Source organism: Mesitornis unicolor, unplaced genomic scaffold (assembly GCF_000695765.1).
Source record: "Mesitornis unicolor isolate BGI_N332 unplaced genomic scaffold, ASM69576v1 scaffold11509, whole genome shotgun sequence".
Classification (NCBI taxonomy): Eukaryota; Metazoa; Chordata; class Aves; order Mesitornithiformes; family Mesitornithidae; genus Mesitornis; species Mesitornis unicolor.
In genome coordinates, this window is record NW_010209285.1 from 59,276 (window position 1) to 83,103 (window position 23,828).

General features: G+C 37.4%; 1 protein-coding gene across 1 annotated transcript in view; it reads left to right on the plus strand.

The window, feature by feature from the left end:
- The window catches only part of CPEB3 (cytoplasmic polyadenylation element binding protein 3), a 79,968-nt gene that overhangs the window by 51,395 nt on the left and 4,745 nt on the right, over positions 1–23,828 (plus strand). Inside the window, exons 6-9 of the mRNA XM_010192838.1 lie at positions 1,647–1,736; positions 18,099–18,217; positions 19,360–19,474; positions 22,316–22,497. Coding sequence (XP_010191140.1) covers positions 1,647–1,736; positions 18,099–18,217; positions 19,360–19,474; positions 22,316–22,497 — 506 coding nt within the window. The remainder of the gene's footprint in view (positions 1–1,646; positions 1,737–18,098; positions 18,218–19,359; positions 19,475–22,315; positions 22,498–23,828) is intronic.

Below are 23,828 nucleotides of genomic sequence, written 5' to 3' on the forward strand. Positions count from 1 at the left end.
GAGAAATGCCTGCGTAGCAGTTATTCTGATCTGCTAGAGCAGCCTGTGTTCCCATGTATGTACAGTGAGAGAGGTGAAAAAGGGAAGTTAGTGGGTACTGTCACTCCTCCATAGTCTTTCCCTGTTCTTTTTAAAAGATGTGGTTGACTTTAAGGGCTATTTTAATACAATCCTTACCAAAATAAATCAGACTTTAATTTATCAGCTCTTATATATCCAACATTCACGCAGTGTTCAGTTAAGAAAGGTAGGCCAACTAATATGGTTACAAAATAATAACCAGCTTAGTAGAGATGGTTAGGTTTTTTTCTCAATCAGTATCTGCTCTACTTGTGTGTGCCCCCACACGCCCTGACTCCCAAATCACAGTCATGACAGGTTTTGGTGGATTTTTCATATCATAGTTGGAGTCCACCACTATCTAGCTTCAATTGGCACACATAGGGAATTTCAAGATGCCTTATAACGAAAAGAGAAGCATCTCCAAATCTCATCTGTTAAATGGAAGCCTAAACCACATGCAGTTTTAATAAAGAAATAGTATGAGTTGCCAACCTGTGGTTTACAGACAGCTCAAATGCAGTTCCTGTGTCCCATCATTAGTTGCAGGGCTGTTGATTCAGGGATTGCTGGGTAAACGGAATCTCCAGCTGCAAGAAGCAGCAGCCCAAAGGTACAACTGATGTGAACATGGCTGGGACACTCAGAATCAAAATATATGCCCAGCCTGTCCTGCAAGGAAGTAACATGGCCACTTAGGAGCTGTTACCGTCTTCCATGAGACGTCTACTCCAGTAACTCCTTTTTCTTTCAGCTCCTGAGTTGTGATACGTGTTTTGGGCTCTAGTCACTTCAAAAATCTGACTTGCAGCTCATGGGGTCAGATAAACTGGACACATCTCAAACAGCAATCAGAAAATTGGAAAGCCACTGCCTTTGTTTTCAAACTTTTCTGCTGATGGATTGTTGCTCTTACCCATCTAGCATCGCATTAGACACAATTTCAAACTAATTCTTTTTCTTTAAAGTGCATAAACAAATGCATTGAGAAAAAAACTAAAAATAAATAAAAATATTTATTTTCTGCAGAATTTGCATGTCAAACAAAATTGTCCTACAGGATAGTTTGAGATGCGTGTTCCACAGTGTTTCTAAATTGACGTTTAAAATGCAAAGAAATAACTTCGTAATTCAAGACAGATTTCCAGAGGGGACTGAGGAAGGTGAAATCCCCAGAGCTGCATGACCTGACGCAGCCTGCTTTCTAGGGCATGCTCCAAGGAGTGGCCATGCTGACATACAGCTCCTCCGTCAGTCCCATGTGGCTGCATCTGACCCTGCTTTGTGGCTATAATTAGAAATAGACTGCAGCTGAGCCATATTCACTTCTGATAGATCATGTTTGCATTTAATCCTGCTGCAAACTTGCATTAGTGGAATGTAAAATTACTTCTTTAAGCAGCCATGTATAGCATAAAAGTATAGCGTAGGCATCCTCTATGTATATTATTGCAGCTTTCACTGTTCTTAATAGGTGTAGATAATAGTCTGGGGGTTTTGTTTTGTTTTGTTTTAAAGTAAGAGTTTTTACCTTGCCACTGTCAGTCTTCAGATTGTCTCTAAGGTGCTTCATTTGTTTCTTGTAGATGAGATCACTGCCAGCTTTCGTAGGTTTGGACCTCTTGTGGTGGACTGGCCTCACAAAGCTGAAAGCAAGTCATATTTTCCACCTAAAGGTAAACAGTTTAAAATACATTTATGCAGGCTGTTCTGCTAGAAGAAAACCACATCTGCAATGTGGCAATCCATTACAAAGAAAAGATTTGACTCTTTATGATGAATTTTCCTTCTTTCAACAAGCATATTTTCAGCAGTTGTCCTGACGGAAAAAGCACGATTGAGTGACTGAAATGTGGTCCTGTGTGTGTACTTCTTCAGCAAGCCTGGAGTCCTTGAATCATGCCTTAGTTTATACTAGGCTTACTTTAGAAGGCAAGTTGCAGAAATTTCCTAGTGCTGATTCTGATGCAGTTTGCATCTTGTAGAAACTACAGAAATATTAGCTGGAAATCACTGGTAGATTGGGTATGCAATATTTTGTAGAGAAGCATGAGTCCCCTTTGTGTGTTCGTGCCTCAGCAGCTGTGATCCTGCTCAGAACCACAAGATCTGCATCGGGGTGTGCTGGGTGCTGACTGCAGCACTGACCTCTGCTAAGAGAGGGCAGGCTGGCATCACGCACCACGGTCACAGAGTTTCTAGGCTGGAACCGACCTGGTTCAGGGTGGTTTAGAGTGTGTGTGGGTGGGGCATTTTCAGCAAAATGCTATGCAGACCTGTTTTGGTTGAGAAAGACCAGTTTCTGGGAAACCTGTTTGGGAGAGTTACTTGGCTAAATCTGATTGCTCTTACTGTATCCGTGTCTCTCCTGTGAGTTGGTATTACGCTATATATGCTCTGTTCTCAGTCATGTGTGCCTCTTGCATATAGTTAGGTGAATTTTCTGTTCTCACTGAACCTGAAAGCTCTTAATTGCTCATTAAGGCCACTTATTTAGGCAGAGCAGTGGGCTGTTCAGTCAGTGAACTAGCTAATCCTACAATATCCTGATAGATATAATTTGAATGTAAAAACCACAGAAATAAAAGCCAACTTAATTTATCTGGAAGCTTAAGTGCTGGAGGCGAGATAACTCTGTGACAAATGCTTGCCCTATAAAAAGTATTTGGGGCACTTAAAAACAGAACAAAACCCCATACGAGCTCCTTCTTTCCTGTTCCATTCTCACAACTCAGCCTTGCTGTCAGTAGTTATTATGCAACATCTATTATTGAATTTAAAAAAAAAACAAAGCAACAAAAAACCCCAAAACCAGCAACAAAACATGCCAAACCTCCAGAAAACCCATATATTCCTACAGGCAGTTGGTAAAATATGTGACTTTTCCCTTTCTATTTAATTTTTAAAGCTCTCTAAGGGTATATCTTCCTAGTGAATTCTGATTGTACCTTCACATTACTTAGTAAAACCAGCTTCTCCTTGTCCCTAAAATTTCCTAGTACTTTCCACTTTTTTTTTTTTCATTTTCCTTTTTTTTTTCCTTTGGTTCTTATTAATTCAATAACTATTCATGGTAGATCACCATGGGACTTCCAATTATTATTTTGTTCTGTATCTGACAGCGGACTAGCAATGCCTCGCCAAACTTTAAGAATGTTTTTGAGTAAGATCTGTTTTAGCAGAAGACAAGGGAACGGCAGCCTCACTTCTATTTTTGTCATGATTCTAATATAGGAAACAGCTTTCAAAGACCTTGCCAGTTGCCCTGAATGTCTGTTTGAAAGTGCTAAACAACAGTCAATCCCAACTGTTCCAGATTTATTTATAACTGACTTCTTAGTTATCAATCAGGGCTGCAGCATCGTACGTCCTGCGTTCCTGTCTTTGAGGTTCCCTTACAGTCATGTTAAGCTCAGTAGGTCAAATGTACTTGACTTACTGTGATCCCCTATGGGCAATATCTGCAGAGACGACAGAATGTTATTACTGGGAATCTAAGAGTAAAGTTTGAATGTGTATATTTTTTTCACAGTTTTTGGATCTATCTTATATTTACAAAGTGTACTTCTTTTCCAAAATTGTTATGGAATAATTGACAGAAGTGCCACAATAAAATGTGTCCACTGCTGTTTTTCATTAGAAGCTCCTTTAGAACTAAAATTAAGTCGTCTTTATTATTTTCTGTACTTTTTTATTTTAAGCTGTTTGGATGCATGATCAGACATTTCTTTAAAAAAGACAGTGAAATAAAAAGAGGTATTTGAAATTGCGCTTGGTGCAAAATTCAGTGACGTGACTTATTCAGCTGTCAAATACTCATTAATTCAAATTTTTTCTCCATTCCTTTTTCTAGATATCTTCCGTGTTGCATTACTAGTCTGTAAATTCTCTGACGCTTCGAGTATCATTCTTTCAAATAAAAAATATGTCCAAAAAAAAAGACAAATTATAGAGGAGAGAATGAGCTAGTTTTTGCACACCAGCAACCTCAAAGGAAAGCAAGAAAAATGGGTTGTTGGGCTGCAGTGGGGATGATGTGGAGGGGCTGACTGTTGTTCACACATTCATAAAGCCTGACCTCCAAGGCTTCTCCCACCTACGTGAATGTGCCCCACTGGTATTAAAATTGAACCCTGCTCTTTTCTGAAAACACACCATCACCTCCAGACAGGCTTTAGTGTCCTTTTGGTGGTCAGCCTTTTTCATTACTCCTTCGTGTCTGCAGGGTCAGACCAGTGGGCAATGTCTGGACTTAGAACAAGGTTCAACTTTTTTTTTTTTTTTGTTCATTTGCTTTGATAAGCATTCAGTTAGAGGTTTGCAGCAGACAACATCAGTAGTTGATGCTATGGGTCATCATTGTCAGCCAAGTTTTACACTGGAGCTGTTTTACATCATGGTTTTCTTTCTTTCTAGTTACATGCAGGTAATGGCCTGAGTGTATTAATACAGACTTCCAGTATCTACTTAGAATTTACTGAATTTGTGGAATGTTTACTATGTTGGTGCAATGTATGAATTCCCTGTCGTCGCACTGTATTAGGAGCACTTTGTTGATATTCTTAGGGCTGGGAACAAAAGGCTGCAGGACCTGTTAGCCATGGCTAATCTGATCAAGCATGAAATCTGCAAGATTAAAATAAAATGTTGCTTACAGTCTAATGACCCCCCGAGTCCCACCACCCCAAGGGCTTTATTTGGTTAGTTTAGTGAGCAAGCCAGGCCATAGATGGGTAGTCAGTTCTAGCAAGCCTTATTAGCTAACTTATTAGTTGGTATGGTTGATTAGCTTAGATGCAGTGACATGTAAGCTGTTTTCAGGACTAGCTGGAGTCCAGAAACATTCCTGCAGCATTGAGCTTGAACAAAGGTTTTCCTGGATTTGGCATCCTGAGCAGGATGTTGTCACCACAGGTCTGCTTAGGCACATGACCACAGATTTAATCTGTGTTGGACCTGACGGACATAAGCAGTTGTGTGTGAAATATGCTGAACTGCAATCTCCAGCATGGCGAGTTAGACAAGGCTTAGTTCAGTGCAGTGCCAGCATTTTGGATCCTGGGGGACTGCAGATCAACATGAATGTGTCTGCACCATATTCCTCAAGCACATCTCTACTACCTATACTATCTACGTTTCCCTGTTTTCCCAGATATTCTATGTTTTTGTTACCCCTACTGAATCTTGCCTGACATCACAGAATACACTGGGAATACATGTTTGGGAGAGCGACCTGGCTTGGTTGATAGTTGAGTTTTGGTTATGATAACAACGAAACCAAAATCAACTGATAGATCAAACAGCCTTTGCAGGATGTGTTGGAACTGGTAGCACCCAGCTGTTTTGTCACTGAAAGTGTGTATTATGCACTTGGGCAAGAGACGCTAATAACAGCTGACAATGTGTATAAGAGGTTGCTATTTCTAGTTCTGAGCATCTGCATTATTGCCTTAGCCTTCTTTTTTTTTTTTACTCTTCCTATGCATTGTAAAGCTTAGCACCGTGTTTTTATGTTGGTGTCATCCACGAGGTGATTTTAATGCTTTGCTTCTGAATAAGACCAATTCGTTTCTATTGCCTGAAAGTCTTTGGATTACTTCCTTTGGCATCTGTTTGGATATGTTAGTAACGGAACTGGCAAAATTATAAATGCCATGTGTTGGTCTTGGGTAGGCAGATGCCCAGTTCATAATGTGTTTACTTGGCTTTCACCACAGAGTTTTGGGAATTAAATGTGGTTTGTGGCTTAGTATTTTTGAGTACCTGTGAGGCATTGAGAAATAATGAAATATGTGCTAAAGAATGTTATCAAATGTAGTTGCACATCACCATGACAGAGTCTGTTTCACTCTGGTAAAATCCAGATAATTAATTTTTTTATTGAAATAGAAATTGATGGGCTTTTTACTTTTTTGCTAGTCTGCTGACTTAAGAAATACTTATGCTAACCACACTCATTTTTTTCTTTTATTAAACAGATGGTGCCAACTGTTTCAAAAACATTCTTTTAGGATTTTTTAACGGATTGCTAGCTTTAAAAGAACTTTTTAAAGTCCTTACTGACTTTTCTTTGTGATAACTGTGACTTTCCTAGCTATCACTACAAACTGCACAACGTATTTTAGAATGACAAAAATTATGCAAAAGTGATTCTCTGTTCCTTTCCATTTAGGAGGACTGATCTTTGGATAAAGAGATTTAGAGTGAGAAAATGAAGCATGGCAAAGTTTTGAGATAGGATAGGTTTGTAACAGGACGAACGCTTTGGCTTTACAGTTGATTCAGATGTGTGGTGCAGCAGTCTGATCCTCTCGTGTTTTTCCTGTTCTTCAGTTAGGTATTCTGTTATTTGATAAAAATAAGCACACTTGTCCCTAGTGCTCCACAGGGGACACTTAGGGTGAACAGGATCTTGTGAGGAAGAAAGAGTTATGCAACGTTGCACAAAGTAACACTGTGAAGTGATTCTCATGCTTTAATTTAAAACGACAGGTGGGACAGACTGTATGGGCCTTCCTGATGAGCTCTAAGGTAATGTTAGATGGGAACACCATTCCTGGTAGTCTTCTGACTAATCTTGATTTCATGGATGAGGACCCATTTGCATGGCCACTGCAGTGGCAATGGTAGCTTCTGCCAGAGAAGCAAGAATGAATGGTTGCAAGGTGAAAGAGTGGAGTCATAATTCTTATCTCCTCAGCCATGTTTGCAAGAAAGTATCTGGTTGTCCGAAGACAGCAACCTATTGTACTGAAACCAGTTGTTTTGGCTTAGATGACCTAATACCAAAGTCCAGCATAAAATGCCTAGCCGATTTTTTGTATTTTAAAAACTGAAGTCAGAGGTGGTAATATTTGCTAGAATGGAAACTGACAGTCCTTATCCAGAAATACACCGTATGGCAAAGAGTGATTGCAAGATCTTTTGAAACTTTTTTCACATATGTTCCAACACACACGTGCACAATATCGGTCTTTTACCCGTTGTCATCCGAGGCCATGTACGTAATTGGATGTCCCTGTGTCTTCCCACAGCAGGGCAGCATAATCCCGAAGTTCAATTCACAAAACGTGTGCTAGCAAAATGCAGTACATACTAATCTGCTGTTCTGTAGCTGTGTAACTTAAGGTTGTTATTGTATAGAACTTTCTTCTAGGTTTTCAATTACTTTTGTTTAAGCCTCCCTTTGTAAAGCTCTTCACGCTATTTCCTGTCTTGTCCTAAATGTTTGATTTATGGTAGTGTGCTGGTGATGATTTTTAAAATATGTCTTTGAGACTGCTGTGCCAGTTATCAAAGAGCATTCAAGGAGCTTGCTTCATATAAGAGAATCTCTGCCTCTAAAACGATGTCATTTGTAATTGCCTTTTCTAGGGGTAAACAATGATCTGATGAGGCAAAGTACAAAACATATTTTTTGAGCAGTCAAGCCTAGGCAGAACAAATCTGATTCTGAAGTAGTGTTGCAGGATTATTCTCTCCCAGCTTTCGTGTTGTTTTCAGCAAATGCTATTTGCTTTCTGAATTGCTAGGTTCTGAAGAAACCACAATTTTTTAGCCAGCATTTTTTGACCCTTCTTCAATCAGCAGCTAAAGAATGACCAGGTCTCTTCAGAAGAGGCTCAGCATCCGTAGTGTCCGCAGGATTTGGTAGCAAAGGTGTGTCTTATGGCTACAGTAACTAAATAAGTAAATAAAGGCTATTTATTATGAGAAGAATATAATGACTGTAGCCAAACATTCCTGATGTAGTTTAGGTTATTACTGAAAACCTTATTTTGAGAGCCAGGACTGTGCAAGTTTAGAACAGACGGGTGGTATAGAATTCAAGAATGAAATTTGGGGTTCTGGGTTCTAGTGCAAAGTCATAAAGCAGAGTAAATCCAACCCCAGTGGCTTCTGTCTTCCTCATTAGTATAAACCAAATGTTCCTGCAAGAGAAAAATCTTATTTCTCAAAACCCAATTTCTCTCTTTCTGCCTACCTCCCCTCTCTTCTTTATTCTCCTTATGTGGTGTCAGAAAAGCTTTTTCCAATGAAGACCTGACAAACTTGATGTTATACCCACAATTACTGGGCAGGCTCCTTTTCAGGATGTTTTTCAGGTGGGGGGTGGGATTGAGAGGGTCAGGCATTGGGCTGTAATTGCTGATAGTGACTCTTGATTATTATTCTGAAAGAATTGATCTTGCAGCAGCGCACGCTTGGTAAGTCTGTAAGACATGCTCCTAAGTGGAGTAGTCTCTTGTGAGATTTTATGCAATGGGACCAAATAAAATTATTTTCTGCCTACAACACAAGAGAAGATGGGTGTCCAAGTTTAGATCTCTATCAATAAGTTTATCCCTTGTTTATGTTTGATTTTTGATTTTTTTCTTCCTCCAAAGACTTCAAAGTTCTTAAGATATCTCTGATGGGCTGGAGTACATCCTCAACAGATTCTCGGTTACCCACCAGCGTCCTGGCATTTTTGGTTGTTCATCTGGACAAAAGAACTACATTTTTAAGACCAGGAGTCAAATCACATTGGATAATACAATGTCTGTGTACTGTAATATGTTCTATGCGTACAACAGACAATTGAAGGACTAACTTTTCTGGTTTTGGAGAAGTAATTTGCTCTTGGGGCTAATGTGTTATACGGGAAATAAATTTAGTAGCTCTCCATCACCTGGGTTCCTCCTTATGGCTCAAGCACATTATTTAAGCAGGAAAAGCTCTGTTGCCTCAGAAGTGAGAGTTCAAGCACTGTGATAGTCCTAGAGTAGCTTTTCCAGCGCATGTTACTAATAGGATCTCTTTTATTGTCAGACTTGTTACCCACATGAAACTGAAGGTTTTAGTATTTGGTATCTGAAGATGAATGCAAGTCTACAGTTTCTCATGGCTAACTTCTAATTTGCTGGAACTTGTTTTCATACTCTTCCTCACTAATGTGCTAGTCCTCAGAGTTTCCAGATTGTAAAGACAATCCTGCATGATGTTTTGCATTTCAGTCTGGATACGCATCTGTCAGCCAGCTCCTTTCATATCTGAATCTGCTGGAAAGTGTTTTATATAATAAGGGGGCTGACTGCAATTAACCACGTAACTTCATTTTACAGCATTAGTAATAAATTGCTAGAAGAGTTCTGTATTCATAACTCTTCAGAGCCTGTTAAGAAGGTTTTGGTAGAGGCAATAGACCTTTTTACAATGCAAGTCAATATGGATTTTTTTTTTTCCAATATTCAAAACTGCATTAAATTCTAGACGACTTCTGTTGGACTATGTGATTATTGGAAGAAGATGGGATGGCTCATAACTCGGTCAGGAGTCTCCTCAGAAAGGTCTTGAATTTTCCACAGAGAAAATCTGTGTTTCTAAAAGACCCAGTTGATTTGTTGGTAGCAATTAAAGTAGGGGTACTTTTGAAGCCTGTGTTACAGTCTGCAGTCTACGTATCACTTTCCTATTAAATTGTATCTAATGCCTCTCAGTTTTGCTTTGACTGATGGGCTTGGGAGTATGTTATATGAAGAGAGATACTGAGGTCACATCCACTGCATCTAGCAAAGCCAGTTTTCAAGTTCGTACGCATTGCATCTGCACCTCCTGATAGGTTTTTTCATAAACCACCTGGCTCTTTAGGGGAAAGTAAAGGTCACATGTTGGAGTTGTGTAATTTTCTCTTTCCAGAACAAAGTCTTTCCATAAATCATCTAGATGCTTTTCTGTTGGTCGTATGCCAAAGAGGCAGGCTGTTTTCTCTCTCTCACTGCCTGGAAGGGCTAAGATTGCAATGAGATTTCTTATACTTTACATGAACTGTCAATTTTATTAAAGTACATTGAGTTAAGTCACAGTTGATATTTAAGGCTTGTCTCAAGGGGACTGCTGCTTCCAAAATCTGAAGAGCAGCTTGTTGGAGTCTGGTTCATGCATCTACTTATCGCCACTCATCATCACAAGCTTTCAATTAATGCCTCATTCAGTAGGTTCTGTTTAAAAAGCAGTTCCTAGCATCCACTTTCTGGACTAACTGTTGTAGTAAATTTGTTTGGGCAAATGCTGAAATAATTGACTAGAATTTTTCAAAAAGACATACCTGTGTACAGTGCCCGTATGTTTTTCTTCATTGTTGTGCAGCTGTTACCTGCAGTAAAATTTCTTGAAATTCTGACTTATTTGGACTAAATATGCCTCTGATCTAAGTGGAAAATCTGAAGAATTTGATGGTGGCCAAAAAAAAATTAAAAATTCAGACAAGTTTACTCATGTCTCTTTTGGACAAAACCAGGAAATCCTAAAGATAGTCCTTATTAAAGCAAGCACTCTTTTGTGAGTTTTATGAATATTATATATACTCTTAGATTTTTCAGGCGTATGTCTTAGGTATTCAGTACTCTGTAGTCTATAGGTAACTGACACCAACTTACATGCAAATTGTTTTTTTTCAATTTATTGGGTAATTAATTTTAATAAAGCTAGACTTGGTTGTGATCACAGGTTTTAAATCCTAACATTCTTAAAGCTCATCTCAAAAACAAAGGAGGAGCCCTATGAAATTATCTTCTAATAATCAAATCAGAGACAGGGGTAATTTCAAAATTTTAACTGTTTTAGCTCTCTGTTTGGGTGATCCAGATCCTCTTTTAAAGAAACCTTTGTATTTAGTGAAACAGAAACTTGATGACTGACTCAATGACATTTCCTAAATAGGAGCACTGAATCATGCATTTTTAGGGATGTGCATCTTTGCCATTATAAATACAATACACTCTGATACATGACATACGTGTATATTATACTGCTTATACCAGAGTCCCTGAGTAGCTTACACATCACACATGGCCTACTCAGGAGGTAGAAAATACAGTCTGGCAAAGAATCCCACTGGATTTGTAGCTGCTATGAAATGTCTGTATGGGAAGAAAACATGAATTCTGATTGAGAAGTGTCTTACTGATGATGTATTTAAATAGTGAATGGATATTTAAGATAAAATGAAATCTATTAAATCATTCTATGTAGCTACTGAAATGATGCATAGAATAATGGCTAAAATACTCCTAAGCAGACTGAAAAATATATTCCTTCTTCACTATTGTTACTTTATAGTACACATATGAAAGAAAGTACTGCTAATTCTGATTTGAATGACTGTCAGTTCACAATATGTAGCTAAATTTTCTTTCAAAACCCACTAATGAGTCAGACACTAAAAGAAAGTTTAAGGCAGGAAAATCAGAGCAGAGAAGTGAAAGCATTACCTGGGGTTTGAATGTATCTGAATACAGAAAAGCTTTCCATCGCTTATCTGTAGGAACCACTTTTGTCAAATGGAAGCAGTTAAATGTTTGATTCTCAGTAACCACTTCTAAAACCAAGTAGATTTTACTGTGGTTTGCACGCACCCCCCCAATCTAAATACTGTTTTCATTATATGTTGCCTTTTCTTTTGTTTTGTAATGGAAATATATGAGTCGATCTGCAGGTATCATGGAGTCCAGGATAAAGGCAGTCACTATGCAAGAAATACAAGCTGAAATCAAGCAGACAATTTATATGTATCTAGAATTTTTCTTTGCTTATGTTGGTTGGAGTAGAATTGGAAATTGGCTTATGTGCAAAGAAAAGTAACAGGTTTTGCTCAAACTTGGAAACTGATCTCTTTTCAGCCATCTGTTCAGAGTAAAAGCAGCAGCAGCAGCCCTGACCCCCTCCAGATGATGACAATGAGCTGCTCAGCTTAGAGCAGGCACCATTTTGTGTTGCCCTTGAAAACTAAAATTGAAAATTCAATTCTGAATTTGGTTGCTCTTCTGATATTGATAAATACAAACGCATGTGTTTTCGTGCTGCTGACCCAGTAAACTTCACAAAGGTAACACTTGCCTCATAAAAAATTTAGTCTTTGTCATATGATTAATTCATGTGATGACCACTCTTTTATAACTACAATAAATGAAACTGTATGTTATAGTCTTTCTTTTCTGTTTTATAACCTTTAATTCTGATTTATAGCTGCTACGGATCATGTTGCAGTCTGAAGTTTTAAAATGGCTGTGACCTTTGAAAGAGGAGACAACCCTATAAATTTGCTGTTGCAACGTTTTACGCTAGTGTAGAAGTAAAATGCCAGATAAAAAGAGATACTGTAGCATGCTCGTAGTTTAGTACTTTAGTACGCTCTTTTAGTTGTTTGGTTGGGTTTTTTTAATTAAAAAAGGCACTTCAATGTTTTCTTTTTCAATACAGGTGGGTAGGAGTATTTACATAATACAAGACAAACTGAGATGGATACCATACATTACCTTTTTTTTCCTCCATAAGCACTGCAAGTCTTGAAGTAGTGATGACAAGCAAATCCTTTCTGCTTCTTGACATATTTTGGAACTGAAAGGACTTGATACATCTTTAGCTGTATATATTCATTGTAGCATTATCAAAATATTCTCCTTTCTATTCAGCACTGAAGTGCAGAGGAAATATTGGGGAACCTCTCCAATATCCCAGTAATAATGTATGTCTTTATGGAGTAAGCAGACATTCTGTGGTTGGGGAGTTGGGGGTTTTTGTGGGGATTTTTTGTTTGTTGTTGCTTTTGTTGTTTTTTTTCCTCCATTTAAATTGAAGATGTGAGGCAAACTCTCCATAATATTTATGACAACATAGGAGGTTTTTCGTTTCTCTTATTTGCAATATGGTAAGATCATTAGTAGTAAGGGTTAAATGTTGGATTCCATTCTTTTGGTAATCTTAGTGATCTGGACTATGTAATGGTAAAACTGGAATTAAAAGACATGCAATTTATTTTACAGAAGCTACTGATACAGAACCTCAGTTTTCATTCAGCTCTTCCATATGATCTGCTTACTTGCTGATTTCTCTTGATATGCATCCTATCTTCCATTTAACTATGCCAGGCTTCATTTAATTGCTATTCAGATTCAGGATCCAATTATTTTTCAATTGAACTGAGGATCTGGAGTACATACCTTTAATTAAAGCCAAACAAAACCTGCCCCATAATGTGTCTTTAATGTGGCATATGAGGAGTTTCTTACATATTAGACTACTCAGACTTAGTCTGGTACTCATGAAGAAATATGTAAAAATGAACAGAAGTCCTACTGTAAGATCCCAACCTGTTCATATTTCCTATACACCTTTTGTTTCTTAGAGAAAGGATTCAGCTGACAGGGTCACACATTGCCATTTAAAATTAGACTAACTCAAAGAAATTCATCTTTGCAGCCCAGACTAATACATAATTTCACTCTTCTTCAGTAGCTAAGTGAGATTACAGCCCTTTCTATTTTGAGATTTCTTAAGTATTTAAAGCCTTTGATGTTTTTTGAAAATCTAGTCATGTCACTGCAATGTTTAAAAGAAAGTCTTCATTTTTTTTAAGACCTTGGATTTTTATTTTTTTCTTACTTAGTTTTATTTTTAATAGTAGTTTCATATTTGGGTTTAAGAAATGTGTTTTATTCATGTTTAAAGCATCTTCTAATAAGATTACTAAGGGTGACTTTGAGCAATGACCCTTTGTCATCACATTAACTGATTTAGAAATTTAGTTCACACTGTTTCTAAATGTTCCTTTGCTGTGGTCTTTTAAAACACACTTATTCTAAAAGTTCTAGTAAATACAACCATAATTAAATGAAAAAGTATTTTTAAAAATCCAGGGAAAAAATGAAATAAGAAAGTGCTATTTATATTTCATGAAAAAAAGAAGTCTATTTAAATCTTACTTTTTTGAGGTAGCCTTCTCAACCATCTAAAAATAAGCCCAAAGACAGGAGACTAGAACATTAATTTTCTTTGCCAGTTGGGTAACTCTCTTTTTTTACATAATAATATGAGGTAGATATATAATACTTTTAAAAGAGAACTTAGGTGGATGGTAGATCTGATTGTAATCTTGGAGCCTGTAAAACATCAGAAAAGACACCATCTAGCCTTTGAAAGGATGGAATGAAGAAAAATGTGCTTCAAAGGTAATTTAACTTTTTTTTAAAGTATAAGTAGTCTTTCCATTTTGCATATGAAAAGAGTACATGTGACTACCCAAACACCATTCTGACTTGCTGTGCAGTCTGTAAAGAGTCCTTCTCTTCATTGTCTTAGCTCTGCCACCCAACATCAATGTTTAAAACTGAAAACACATGGATATTATTTCTATATCTGATTTTGTAAGTGGGCTGAATTGTGGGAATTACGGATTTGAAGTTAATTACATAGGAAATCAACAGATGATAAGCACAGCGCTGTCATGAATTTTCCAATACTCTTTGACCTAATGTAGAATTCTTCATTACAATTTTTTTTCTTTATTTGAAACGTAGCCCTGATTCCAAGAGCCAGAAATAGGTTCATCTTTTCCTGCTGGTTATATAAACATTTGAATGCCAAAATGGTGGCTTTGTATCAGAAGACGCAGCTCATGCTTGACATATTTGAACAAGTTATATATTGCTGTTCTCAAATGCAAGAACGTAAAGAAATTATGAATTACTTTTAGTACTCACATTTTGAGTACAAAACTATAAACTTCAGCTAATATAAAGAGATGGAACTAATTCACAATTAACTGAAATATCTAAGAAAAACTTGTGATTTAATTCAATCCACTCTAGACTTCCTTAAGTGAGAGATCTGCACAGCTACTCCATTAGCCCCTTTCTGAAATACTCCTGTATCATGTTCAGACAACCTTAGCACTCATAGCATTAGTAATTAATAATTTAAATCAAAAGGGGTGCAGAACTTCTAGTATACCAAATGTCTTTCCTACTTTCTCCCATGGTTTACAAAGCACGGTGAGTTATTTCATTTCACTCCACCAAACTTTGTGCCTAATGATGGAGCTGTACAAGGAAGGTGTTAACCAGGTTTAGAAAAATAGAAGAAAGACTTTTAAAACAACAAAAAAAATCTTTTATTAATGACTGCTCTGAAATGCAGTCAGTCTTTTCCTGGTGAGCCATGAAAAGCATGAAGTTGGATCATCAACTCTGAGAAAAATTTTGGTCTAGACAAAAAGATAGTTTTCTCTCGTAAACTCTGCCAGCTATGGCTTGCCAACTTGAATGGTTTCTACAAGGCCCATAAGCTTATTTTCTCCCTTGCCTGATACTCTCGATACACATTCTGCCCTAATAAAGGTTAACAACATTGATGAAGGTGGAGCAGAACACACACATGATGCACATTTAGCTTAAACTCCAATATGATTGCCTGTAATTTGTACCAACATGCCAGTTTTTAACACAGAAGTATGAATATCAAGATTCTGCTATTACACGAAAGGCAAAACGTGCACCTTAATAAGCTTTCCATCTAGCATGCTTTTTTGAAGAGATTACTGAAGTATTATCAGAAAATGTGCTTTCAGTAATACAGAATGGTTCCCATCATTGCAGAAGATATGCCTATGTTGATATGATTTGAAACAGAGATTTTCCAGATTCTCTAGGCTTGCAAAAACGTATTTTCCAGACTGTAGCAACATTCTATAGTAGTTCCAAGTGTATCTTGCATTTTAAGTGGCAATCTTGTTTCAAGCTTGTGGGACAGAATGTATATGCCAGATTTTTCAGTTTTGTTCTCAGCAAGGTTGAGTGAAATTAGAGCAACTGGACTAAATTATCCTTTCATATGGAAATTGTGTCACTGTTTAGATGTCAGAATGTACAAAGGGAGCTTAGATCTTACACTGCTTTCCATAAAATAATGAATCCTCGAGCTCAAGGTTGAGGAGCTCCTAGGCTGTGCTTCAAAAATCTAGGGAAATTAATCTTCTCCTTATCTTCTTTCTGCTGTATCCCTTTAAAAGCTGTAGTGACTTTTATTACAGCAAAATATGTTTTTGCCTTTTTCTAGTGGATTGCAAAGTGCAATGTTTGTTGTCAGCACTACAGTGATGTGTTGCACCAACAGCTAAGAAGGAGCTGGATTGTTTCTGCTCTGCAAGAAGCCATATATCTGTGTATATAGAATATTTGTGGCTGTTGGGTACCTTGCTTTTTTCTGGAGCTTCAAATATCTTGCCTGTTTTACTTTGTGGATTCTGAGTCAGAAGCAGTCTCTTGAATTCTCCAACCTTTAGAACATGTGGTCAGATAAGAAGGGATCACTGCTGCAGTTTGTCTGCAACATACTACCACAGCATGCTACCAAGATTCTGCTGTAGCGGGTTAAGAATTTGAAATTCATCAAAACTCTTGCTTCTTGGAAAAAAAACCCCGTAGCTTTAAGTCACACGATACACACAGGGGAGAATGTGCTGAAGCACATGATGCTGAGGAATTTGAAGCAACTTTCAGCATCTGCTTAATAATTCAAGTTGTTTGGATTAATACATTTTTGGTTTGGAAATTATGGTGTTTGCAAGCTAATTATTTTTGTACTTAGTTGATGTAATTAGTTTTGTAAAGTCTAAAACTAAAATTAAGTGCATTTATATCTTTAGAGGACTGTTTTACGAGAATTACATCTGCTAGAGAGGAAACTGATGTTTTTACTCAATAAATATTTCACTTTTTATTGGGACTGGTATCTTTGAGAGTGATGATGGAACTATTTTGTTTTCTTGGTGAAGTCAGTCTTTCTAGATGTGTTATAACTGAGTTATAACTATGTTATTAACACAAACTTCTTTTGGCCTCTGAAAAATAGCAGCATTAAATTTAATGTTCTTTGAGAAGTTGCACAGGACTAGAGATAGGAGCGTATGAGGTGATTTGGTAGATAACTCTACAGAGGAAAACACTTTTTTGGTGTCTATCTTAAATTTTTTTATAAACCAGAGTAGTTGTAGTATTTATCTAAAAGGACTTGCCAAATAGTATTCATTCACCCTTATTTTTCACTGAGTACTGAGTCAATACTGTATTAATAGCAAATAGACTGTGTAAAGTTGTATCAAAAGCTGTCATCATTTAAATACACTGTATCATCATGTAGGCACTTGTTTTGTGTCAAGAGTCTTAGGCAGAGAAAGTCCAACAGTCCCCTGCTTAAACTCCAGCTGCCTCTAATTGCTCCAGATTTTATGAAAAGAGGTAGCCTGTAAAACACACAAGTGCCAAATTACAGGGTCAAAGGCAACACGTTCACATTCAGCGCGAAAACCAAGTTGTCCTGATTATGGAGCAAAAGAGCAATGCGTGCTCAATAGAAAGTCCTCTTAACTGGGCAGCTGTATTCAGGTCTAGCAGCCAGTCTTTAGACAGCTTTGCTTGGTGTAGGGTGTGCTGTATTAGTTTCACTTCTGAGGTAGCAAAAGCATCGACTGCTTGAGTCAAATCTTCATTCAAATTTAACAACATTAAGACTGAAGAAAGCTTTCTTGCCAGCTGCATTCAGAAGAGCACTGAATGCCACACACGCTTACTTATACTGGCTAATTTGAAGTTCTAAAATTCTCGATCACTTGGTGCAATTTTTAGTGGACTTTCTTCTTTCTTTCTTTTGAACTGCTTTATTTAAATATAAATAATAACGACAGGCCTTTGCCTCATAATAAAACACATTGCATGCCATTCTTTTTCATTCATGCTTATTGTTTTTGGGTGAACTTTTTTCTATAGTTAAGTACGTGAACATAGAAGTCTATTTATCTGTTTAGCTGTCCACTTTTTTGACCCTTTCTTCTAATATTTATTAATTGTATATTGTATATAGTAACCAGAAGCTTGGTGTCTCCTTTGTAAGATGATAATCACTGATACCAGCAGATACCACTGCTAAATAGCTCAGATACAGTTGAATAATAGGAACCCAATATTCACCAGCAAATATTCTCACTGTTCATAATCATTAATTAATCAAATCAACATACCCATATGCAGCAAACACTCTTGTCTCCATTCTGAAATCAATACTTTGATCTATTTGGTGAATTTAATTTATGAAAACATGTGAACAGCCTTAACAGTTATTTGTAATCTGTGCATCATACTCACTTCTTGGGTTTGTTTTCTTTATTTAAAAAAATGCTTTATAAATTAATCTGTTTTTTGTTTTTTGCCTTTCTCCTTTCCAAGGTTATGCCTTTCTGCTGTTCCAGGAAGAAAGCTCTGTACAAGCTCTGATAGATGCCTGTCTGGAAGAAGATGGGAAACTTTACCTGTGTGTGTCGAGTCCTACAATCAAGGATAAACCAGTAAGTAGCTTATGCCATGACACTTACGCTGGTTGCTTACCCATTTGCTGTTACTCTTTTCAGTAAATAAATAAATAAGTGCTTACAGTTGATGGGCTGTCCATTTCCTGTTGCTGTCCTTGCTGTTACATTGAACTGCCTTTCTGTATCAGCGTAACGTGGTTTTAACATTTGCTTCTTTCTGATAAATGCCACGTTCAATAAACTTTTACATTTAGTACTTCTGGTATCTCACAGGACTACGCATTCTTTTACAATGTTAGCTGTAAAACAATCAGATTATAATTTTCCCCTCTATATTATTTAAAAGAAAAGAAAACCTTATGCAATGAAATGAAGAAACTTAACCTGCCCCAAATTAAAATCCAGATAGTTTCAAATATCTCCTGTACTTTGCTAAGTTTCTTAATAATTATTTTTTTCTGCATGCAATAGCTAATCAATTTATAATTTAGGTCTGATTTACCTTATATAAACTGCGGGGCAAAAACAGGTAATGCAGACAGCTATAGCAGAATAGAAGACTGTCTACCCAATATTACAGCACAGTGAGTGTGCTTACGTGACTTCTAGGATCAATAAATGGATGGATGAACAGCTTTATTCAAATGACTTCTAAGCAGGTTTTTTTCTGTGCAATCTAAAGATTTCTAATCAACTGTGTTTCTTACTGCTTAACATAAGAGAGCATTCACACATTGTAGAAACACCTTTTGTATCCACGCAGAGAAATTAATTTTATCTGCACTCCTATCAGTGCTTTAACATTTGTGGATCAGCGTATGTGATTTCAGGAAAGCCAGAAGCCCGAAATGCAACTGTAATTGCACACACATGGTAAAATGTTCTGAAAGTCCTTTCACAGCCATCTTATAATGGCGATTAGGGACAGGGAATTAATGAGGTAGGAGTTCTGCAATGATGACACTTAACTCAAGCCTGGCCTCTAGAGGTGATAAGTGAATTGTCTATTTTCTTTCAAACACTTAGATAAGCTGTTCTCAAATTGTTTTGGTGCTTATACCACTGATTTACTGCTTTTGCTAAGTTAAAAGAGTATTTTTAATTATAGAAAGATTTGACAGTTTCTTAATTCTAATTGAGTTGTCAGGTTGCTTAATTAAAAACAATCCTTAATACAGGTGCAAATACGACCTTGGAACCTGAGTGACAGTGACTTTGTGATGGACGGGTCTCAGCCTTTGGATCCAAGAAAAACTATCTTTGTTGGAGGAGTTCCACGGCCCCTCCGAGCTGGTGAGTAGAAGGCAAATGCAGGGATGTGTAGTAGGGGGTTCCAGATGAGGCAGAAAAGATAAGAAAAATAATATACAGTATATGTAAAAGAGCAGAAAATTTTTTCAGATATTGTAGCTCACTTTCTAAGTCAGTGAGTGTCTTCCTGTCAACAAAATACAAACTGTGAACATTTCTGATCTTTTAAATAGGTTACTAATGAGGATTTTTCAGTAGGAACACTTTTCCTAAAGTTAGTGTAATATCCTAGAACCTGGCTGGTTTTTTTGTGGAAAAATTTCTCCCAGCCCAGATTTCTTGGTGACCCTACTCTGTACTGAAGACCACTTTCCAAACTCACTCCTAATGTAGCTCTTTTTCTCTTGTTTCTTCACCCTTAAGTCTTTTACTTCACTTTTATTTGCAGAGAGAGCCATAGACAAGACTCCTTAGCCTTTGGCCAGAGGAAAAATTTATCCCAGCCCAGATGTCTTGGCAGCTCTTAGTTTTGAAGGTCTCTTCTCAGCATCACTCCCACTGTAGCTCAAAACCCTTTTCTTTCCTCCTAAACTTTATATTTTTGAGCCAATGACAAGGTCACGAAGCAACCTGAAACATTTCTCCTAGCTAGGTCTTTTGTCAGCCTTCACTTCCATTTGGTAGTCACCCTCCATCCTTGCTCCAAGTCAGCTGCGTGGTTTCTCTTTTTCATCCTCTCAATCCTAGTCCTAATTTTCTAGGGCTGTAGTAGACAAGATCCCTCAGTCATTGTCAGGAAGGAAGTCTGCTGAATCAGATTTCCTGGTAGCCCTCACTTTCCTTTGGCAGCCACTTTCCAGCCTGCTAGAACTTCAACAGCTTTATCTTTCTTCTAATGCTAATTCTTTTGAGAAGATGTACACAAGGTCCCCCAGCCATTGCTGACAGTAAGATTTCTCCCAACCCAGGTCTCTTTCTTCTTCTTGGCAGCTTTCACTTTCCTTACCGTCTTAAAATAAGGCATAATTTTAAGATGCTAGTGATGTAAATAGTAACAATTAAACATTACCTCATTTCTAATTATAGCCTTTATAAAACTGTATGCCATTTGGCCTGTCACAGATTGTATTTTAAATGTATCGCATTTTAAAAGTGATGCCTTTAAGTAGTTAACTTCTCCAAAGCAGACAAATGGTTTCCAGTTTTTCTTGTTTGCAACTTTAAAGATCTGATACAGAAGTTTTTTCCTAAGATGTCTGAACACTGCATGGTTTCCTTGGCCTGTATGTTTGCTGGGAACTACCGTCCTGTCAGCCTCACCTCTGTGCCTGGAAAGGTCATGGAACAGATACTCTTGGATGCTGTGCTAAAGCCCGTGGAGGACAGGGAGGTGATTCAAGACAGCCAGCATGGCTTTACCAAGGGCAAGTGCTGTCTGACCAACACAGTGGCTTTCTATGATGGAGTGACTGCATCAGTGGACAAGGGACGAGCAGTGGATGTCATCTATCCGGAATTCTGTAAGGCCTTTGACATGGTCCCCCACAACATCCTTCTCTCTAAATTGGGGAGATAAGGATTTGATGGGTGGGCTGTTCATTGGATAGGGAATTGGTTGGATGGTCGCATCCAGAGGGTAGTGGTCAATGGCTCGATGTCCAGATGGAGATGGGTGACAAGTGGTGTCCCTCAGGGATCCGTACTGGGACCAGTGCTGTTTAGTATCTCCGTCAGTGACACAGACAGTGGGATTGAGGGTACCCTCAGCCAGTTTGCAGATGACACAGGCTGAGTGGTGCAGTTTGACACACCAGAGGGACAGGATGTCATCCAGAGGGATCTGGACAAGCTGGAGAAGTGGGCCCAGGTGAACCTCAAGGGTTTAAATACTTTGTACTGCAAGGATTTAAATATTTTGTATATCTTCCTCATTTTATTTTGGATAGCTAAGTTTTAACTTGCTAATGGAAGTGTTTTCACACATCAGTATTAAAAAAAGGCTAACTTGGCAGGCCCTGTACAGGTCCCTGTATCTTTCTTTGTCAGATTCTGTCACTCATCCACCTGACAAATTTGTTTGCCAATCAACTTTTACAAAGAACTTGGCTCGGTGACATACATCTTTGCGCAGCATATATGCCTCTTCTCCACTTCCTTCAGCCTCTGTTCTACTTCCTTCAGTTCTTTTCTTTAACTTTCTCCCTGTATGTTTCCTCAGCCATGCACTCAGCCTGTCTTGTTTTATGAATTATGAGTTCTTTAGAGTTATTCTTAGTGTCAGAAAAAGCAACACACCATATTAAAAGATCCACAATCAAGTTAGTGTTCTACAAATACACTGCTAAGTTGCACCCAAAATACAGGCTTGCTTTAAGTGTAGTAACTTCTCATGCTTCACAAAATTTTGTTTCAAATATAAACACTTCCTTAATGTCTTTTCAACTTTAGTACTTAGGGCAAAATAACAGATTCTAAATACAGGAATATCTTTAAGTGATCTCGTGTGTAAAGTAGCATTAACAAGCCTGGCTGCGGCTGGGGAAGATCCTGAATACCTAATCCCAAATAGCACAGTTTTAATTTACAATGTGATAAATTCTAAAACGGTTGACCTGATACCTACTTTAACATTGTAATTCTGCATTTTTTTTTCACCGTCAGTCACACCAGCTTCCTTTTTACAGATTCTGGTTTTTGCCTTTATATTTTACTACAATTCATGTAGGGTTGATTCAGTCTGTTGAAACTAACATTTGGGTTTGCTGTTTTAGACTTTGGAAGACATGAACACTAAGGCAAATGGCACTTTTAAAGTGCAGTAAACCAAATGCGACACTATCATTTATGTTAAATGTATAATATTGAACAATTGACTTCTTGCAGTTGAATTGGCAATGATTATGGACCGTTTATATGGAGGTGTCTGCTATGCTGGCATTGATACAGACCCAGAGTTGAAGTATCCGAAAGGTGCTGGCAGAGTGGCTTTCTCCAATCAGCAGAGCTATATTGCTGCTATCAGTGCTCGTTTTGTCCAGCTCCAACATAATGACATTGATAAACGGGTAAGTAAAATAGCATGGAACAGAATTCCTCACAACACTGTACAGAAATGAAAAACATCCTTATATTAATATTATGCTGGAGAACACTGTAACCTCTGTTCTTCAGATGCCATTTGTTAATTATTTAAAAGCTTATTTAAGCAGCTAAAGCAGAGTGAAAAAATGTATCTTAAACATCTTAAATAACTGTTTAGCACTAAAACCAGAACATAGTTGGTTGTAAGCTCGTTTGTTCTTGGTTTTGTTTGAAAGTCAAACACTGTAGAATTTCCCAGCTTCTTTCTCCTCCTTTAGATGTTTGCTTATTGTGCATCAGCAGCTTTTAGTTAGTGGCTACATATGTAGCTTCTGGCATTGCTGCTATTATTAGGCAACATTTTGTCTCGGCAATGTATGTCTAGGCTTGAGGTTCCTAAAACACAGGTTTATCATAAGTATAATAGATAATGCTGACCTCAAAAGTCTTGAGACCAAATGCCAATAGATGCTTGACAGACAAAAGAGAGGAGGAATGAGATGGTTTTGTTCAGTTCATATGAAATCCTGGTTTCTAAAGTGATTTTCAAGTATAACATGGAGTGAAGGTATTTACTGAAATCTGAGTTGAAGACATTACTTACTTTCCAGGATTACTTTTTTTCCTTTAGACCTTCTGTCTTCACCTCTTGATTACAGGTACAAATAACACCTATGTTTTTGAGGACTTGCCATTTAGAATTATTCAAAAGAACATACAGCATGCACTGCTGCTGAATACTTTTACAATAGAGATAGCTTCTTTTCTACTTATTCTAATTTAAATTGGTTATTAAGAAGTCAGCTTGACAAGTATTGTGTGTGTCTATTATGCGCAGTTTACGTATAAAAACACACAGCTACAAAGTCCAAGCTGTTCTTACTTTCTCTTTCAAAATCTGAACTGAACTTCTTGTCAGATTGGATGGTCATGGAGTAATAAGTCCTCAAACTGTTTTTCAATGGTGCTATTATACCTTATGATTTTAACTAAGACAAGGTTGTCCCTAAATATTTCTTGTCTGTTGAATTCTGAAATTTTTTACAGAGACACTAAGAAGATTAACTTTGGAGTCTTAATGACAGTGTTGAATCATTTGAGATTTGTATATCAGCCATGCTTAAAAACTTGGGGATTTTTTCTAAGCTTTAGGATAGAGCCTCAAATTATGCTAGCTGGTAGGTTTTGGTTTTTTCCCCATCAATCAGCACTTTTCTCAGTGGGTTGACTGATAATTTAAGTTTACTTAATTATCTTTTATCTGTTTTTACAATAGTTTTATATGTGAGTTTGAAGATGTATGGCTGACTCTTAG